The sequence below is a fragment of the Thermobia domestica genome, chromosome 2, assembly GCF_964235325.1.
Source record: "Thermobia domestica chromosome 2, izTheDome1.hap1.1, whole genome shotgun sequence".
Classification (NCBI taxonomy): Eukaryota; Metazoa; Arthropoda; class Insecta; order Zygentoma; family Lepismatidae; genus Thermobia; species Thermobia domestica.
In genome coordinates this window covers 160990837-160996833 of record NC_137455.1, presented here as the reverse complement: position 1 = coordinate 160996833, position 5997 = coordinate 160990837, and the positions used below count along the sequence as shown (strand labels likewise).

General features: G+C 35.8%; 1 protein-coding gene across 1 annotated transcript; it reads left to right on the top strand.

Moving 5' to 3' along the window:
- The first annotated feature begins 3599 nt into the window (after positions 1 to 3599).
- LOC145679234 (uncharacterized) lies at positions 3600 to 5072 on the top strand. Its single transcript, XM_081749820.1, has one exon. The coding sequence runs from the start codon at positions 3600 to 3602 to the stop codon at positions 5070 to 5072; it is 1473 nt and encodes a 490-aa protein (XP_081605946.1).
- Positions 5073 to 5997: the final 925 nt, after the last annotated feature.

Here is a 5997-nt window from a genome sequence, read left to right as displayed (position 1 = left end):
TCGAGAATGTAGTAAGAAATCATCGCAATTTAATATAATTTAAATAATATATGATTTTAAAATAGTATTATTACTAATTACTTTATAAAATATTTTCCTTGATACATGATTTAATCCGACTGGGTACGAGACTTTGAACTAAGTGTGTTTGGGTTAGAGATTACATTTCCGAAAGTATAAATACGGCGCAGCAACCCGCGGCGGTTCACTATAGGAGAAGGACTGCTGCAGTTAAGACGTTCCTGTTTGTACGCTGTGTGCTGCAATTGCAAAACAGTTAGATTAATATTACAGGATTTTGCCATTTAGTGTTATCGGAAACTGAGTGAATTTAACGATTCTGTAAACTCAAAAACTTACTGAGTCAAAGTTATCAGGATCTGTTGATAAACATTTAATCATATTTTGATAAAACAGTGCTAGTATAGGATTGCTATTTTAAAGTATCGGGAATCTTCGGCAAACTTCGTGTTGAATTCTTGGAATTGGATAGAATTCTCGGAATTTACAATAGTTACGTCTATATAAGTTAGGTAAAATTGCACGGTCAGTTAGTAGTAAAATCAATGAAAAAAGTGAAGACGTCCCTGATTGTAGTCTTCGTGTTGTGATCAACGGTATTATTGCGGGACATTGCGAATTGTTGTTGGCGGAAAGTACAGACGGATTTGCCGATAAAGTTAAACATTGTGTTCGGTAAATTGAAAAATAAAGTTGCTGATTTGAAGCACGGAAACTTTTCATTATATCATTAGTGCAAAATTGTGTAAGAATATTTAGAAAGTTCTATCGAAAAAACTAAAACTACGTATTTTATTTAAACAGTGCTTGAAGACTGAAAAATTGGAAGCGCGCAATGTTATTTCCACCATGCTGGCAGCCCAGGAAGCTCGCAGCTATGACAATGCCGAAGAAGTGTTTTTTACGTGGGAAGTGTTGACACAATGCCATGCTACGGGTGTGAGGGTAAACACTCTGTCATATGTAAAGTTATTGCAAGCGGTATTCGTGCACTTTGGCTGTGTACCAGCTATTGTATTGAAGAGTTGCAAGTCCGCAAAGGATATTGTTGATTTGTATCGTGTGGGCTTCTTTCGTCAAGACAATATGCTGGAAGCAGCGCGTGAAAAATTTAGGGAATTTGTGTCTGCAGGGAAGACTACGGGCTTAACTGCTGATGATTCCAACGAGTTATTGGGTGTTCTTCCGGGGGCTACTACGAGTTCTGCACCAGAACATAGTACATGTTCTACATTGGAACCTACATTGTATGGTGCAGGCAAACGGGATTATTTTCGCATTGTTAATAGTAGAACTAAGCACTATCCTTATTTTGGTCTGCGTGGAAAGGAAGTTACCATTGAGCGTATGCGCACTACTGGAATTGAAGACCCGCAAACATATATTCGCTCATTATTTGAATTTTTACAAGAGCATACGCTAAATGACGTCGATGATGATATGTATATCGGTATTACTATTGAAAGTTCTGCGTCGAAATTAAACAAACCGGTGTACATGACATGGCGTCCTAAAAAGGAATTGAACCCCGATATATTGTTCTGTACAGTTGAAAATGTTTTAAATAGTAATGAACATTTTCTTTTTGGGAAGAAGGTGAATTTTAAGATCCATATTGCTAATCCACGTAAGGGAAGGGGTCGAACCCGTGGATCAGCCAAATATGAAGATTATGCAACGCTTTTGGAAAAGTGTACCATCCCTATGGAAAGAAATGTCTATTGTCTTCCTAAGGCTATCATCCTCGGGAAGGGTAGGGCTGATCAGCGTCGTAACTACGTGTACGAACTAAAGAATCACCCTAAGCGATTGTTGAAGCAGGCCAAGGATTTGTGCGATGATGCCAATGTTACTATTGAGCATCAAAATGGGTGCACTATTACTGATGCGAAGAAGTTCCAAAACAAACTAACCCCCGAATATCAAATTGTCATTTATGAGAAGAACAAATTGACTCGGGAGTATAATATAATATATCCGGGAATTCATGCAAACAAACAAATCTTAATATTATACACAGAAGGGCATTATGAGCTGATTACCAATATTACTACACTTTTAGACAAAAAATCATATTGTTGCTATTGTCTACAAGGATATAATAAGGTACAATATCATAAGTGTGCATATAAGTGTCCTGCGTGTGAAAAATATCATGAGCCTTGTAATGACGATATTAAACGCGAGTGTAATGATTGTTTACGACTGTTTCCTTCGCATGAGTGTTTTGCCAATCATAAAAACGTAATTGCGCGTGGTAAGACAATGTGTGAATTAAAGAAAGTTTGTCCCGATTTTGGTGATATGTTCGATATGCGTAACAGGAAGTCTGAACACAAATGTGGTGAACATTTCTGCAAAGCATGCTACATGCATGTGGATGGTGACCATGTTTGTTTTGTTCAGGCTGCCAAAGTTGAGCATGTCGACACCTTCTTGTACATTGTGTTTGACGTGGAGACGATGTTATTACCCAAGAATGAACGGGGAGAACGAGAACATTGCGTGAATTTCGTAAATTGTATTAATATTTGCCATAAATGCAAAGACACAAAGTTGGACGATCCATGCTTTGTGTGTGGGGATAAAAATGGATCCCGTAAGTTTGATTTCCAGGATATTGACTAATTTATTAGTCACGTGCTAATAAGTCGGGCAATGTTCAAAAAGATCATAGTACTTTCTCATAATGGAAGTAACTATGACATGCAGTTTTGTGCAAAAACCTTAATAGAAAAACATGATCTCGTACCAAATGTAATAATGACGGGCCAAAAAATTGTAGAAATGAGACTTGGAAATAAAATCTATTTTCGTGACACATATTTGTATATGGGAGTCAAATTGTCCCGGCTCCCAGAAGCGTTAGGTTTATCTGGCAATTTGCGAAAGGGATATTTCCCCTACTTATTTAACACATCCGAAAATCAAAATTATGTAGGCAAAATTCCGTCTTTAGAGTATTTTGATGCAGACAGTCTCAGCCCAAAAGAACGGGGACAATTAATCGCCTGGCACCAAGAACGTGCTTTAAGTGGCGAGGAGTATGATCTCCAATACGAGATGATGGAATACTGTAGGAATGACGTTAAGATTCTTGCAGAGGCTGTGATTAAGTTTTCGAACTTAATCGAGGAAAAAACGAATGGTATCCAGTGTTTATTTCCTCCCCTACAATTGCAAGTTTGGCAATTTTAACTTATCGGTCCTTATATTTACCAAAGGAGGTCATTCCAATTATTCCGCCTTATGGGTTCGATCACCGTGATCGGCAAAGTCTAAAAGCTTTGTATTGGTTACGGTATTTAGAACGTACCAAAGGTAATAAAATTGAACATTCAGGGAATGGATTGGAAAGGCGTATTGGTAAATATAAAGTGGATGGTTATGATAGCAAAACAAATACAGTTTATGAGTTTCATGGATGTTTTTTCCACGGGTGTAAGCGTTGTTTTACAGCATTGCGCCACGTCAGTCTCGATTCTGCCTCTAAGGATAGTACATCCCTACAAGACCGCTTCGAAAAGACCATCATAAAAGCTAATTACCTCAAGAAACGGGGTGTTAATCTCGTTGAAATGTGGGAATGTGATTGGGATCACATGGTGAAGAATGACAAGAGTTTGCAAGAGTTTATTAAAACTCAATGTAATGATCTTGTTGATCACCTTGTACCCAAGGACGGTTTTCATGGTGGTCGGACGGAGTGTTTCAATGCTTTGTACGAATGTACTTCCGATGAGTTCATTGCATATTATGATGTAACATCATTGTATCCTTGGGTAATGGCACGTAAACCAATGCCCGTAGGTAAACCAAAAATATACAAGGGGCCGGACTTCCCAGATGTGGGAAGTATCAATGGGTTAGTAAAATGCACCATTTTGCCTCCAAATGATCTATTTTTTCCGGTGCTCCCATATACGTGTAACGGTCGACTTATGTTTGGCTTATGTCGCACGTGTATGGAAGAAGGTATCAATGATTGCATGCATTGCGACGCCGAGCGTGCCTTAACAGACACATATTGTACCCCAGAACTTCATAAAGCGTTAAAGACTGGATATAAAATTCTGCAAATTATTGAAGTATGGGAATTCGAACTACTCGGTTGTAAGGAGGAAAACTCGGATAGTCTGTTTAAAGACTATGTGGGCTCCTTCCTAAAATTAAAGCAGGAATCTTCAGGATTTCCTGCTTGGTGCAAAACTAAAGGAGACAAACATAAATACATAGCAGATTATTATGCCCACGAAGGCATAGAGTTAATGGAGGATAATATTGGATTGAACCCTGGTCTGAGGTATATCTCCAAGATATTCCTTAACTCGCTTTATGGGAAATGGGGACAAAGAACGGATTTGTCGCAATCGGTAATTGTTGACACCCCGGAAAAATTTTTGCATTATCTATGGGCACCGCAATATGAGGTACAAAGCGTGTTACCCGTCGGAAATAAACATCTTATTCTTACTTTTCATAATACGGAAAATAAGAATAAGCCCTGGAAATTCTCAAACGTTGTTCTTGCGTCGTTCATTACGTCATGGGCGCGGTTAAAACTGTATGACTTGATGACAAGTGTAGGGCGTGATAAGGTGTTGTATTGTGATACTGATAGCATCATGTTCGTACAACGCCGTGATGAAAAATCTCCGCTTACATTAGGGCCCTACTTGGGTGAACTAACCGATGAAGTAAAAGATGGGTGGGAAATAGACAAATTTATAGGTCTGGGGCCAAAAAATTATGCGTATAGGTTGAAAGAAATTGGGACGGGAAAATTTGATTATGTGTATAAAATTCGGGGTATCACTTTGGATTATAGAACACGCGAAGAAATTAATTTTGAGCATTTCTATAACCTGGTTCGTGGAAAAATTGAAAGAAAAACAATAAACATCCCAGGTAGGATTACCTGTAAGCAGGGATTTGTCATCGTTTCGCGTCCTGAAACAAAGACCCATCAAATGGTATCCAACAAACGACGACGATTAAATCCTGACAGCACGACCGACTACAGAACATTACCCTTTGGGTACCGCGCCTAATGGTTGGCAAATGTGTGAATGTGTGAATGCATGAATGTAATGTAAATATTTGTATATATTTTGTTAATAAAATTGAACAAACTGTAAATAAAATAAATGAATGAATGAAAAAAATGTAAATAATGTTATGAATAAAGGAAACACGTAACAATTATACACTGTATCATGTTATTCCCGGGTATGTTATGTTATCAAATTCTTTAAATCTTTTACGACCCCTCACACCCTAAGATCTACGGCTTCAAGTGTAAATAATATTTTTTTTTCAAATAATTTATATTATAAATAGTATTTATATATTATGTATATTGTATTTTAACTCATTTGTATCTTATTGTAAATAGTTTTCATATATTGTAAATAGATTTTTCATAATATGTATATTGTATATAGAATATTTCAAAGCTTAAATTATTTTCTTAATTCAAATCAAGTATAAACAAACCTATGTAAACAAATATAGATCAATATATAAATATTGTATATATACCCTTTTCCCTATTTTCAAAATACTTTTTTTATTTTTTTTCTTATTACATGTTTACAATTTTTTTTATTTTTTTTATCATATATACAATTTTTTTCTTAAATTTTCAATAAAAAATTTTTTTAAACTTACATCCCTGCATTTTATTTCTACATCCTGTACAATTACAATCAAATAAGGTACTTAATACAAGGTATGTGTATTATATATAAGATAAGGGAAGAATACATATGCTTCATATACTATTACATAAGTTTATTTACGTACATTAATAACATAAGTATGTGTATTCTGTATAAGATAAAGGAAGAATACATATACTTCTTATGCATAAAATAGAGTATCAGTTATCGTATTAAAGGCATGATATACTGTTTAATTTTAAATTATAATACCAAATTATTACATTATTATTTTATTAAAAGTAACTGATATTCT

What these genes read in the sequence shown, in the direction of transcription:
- LOC145679234 (XM_081749820.1), top strand. Translation starts at nt 3,600, where the DNA reads ATGTGGGAATGTGATTGGGATCACATGGTGAAGAATGACAAGAGTTTG.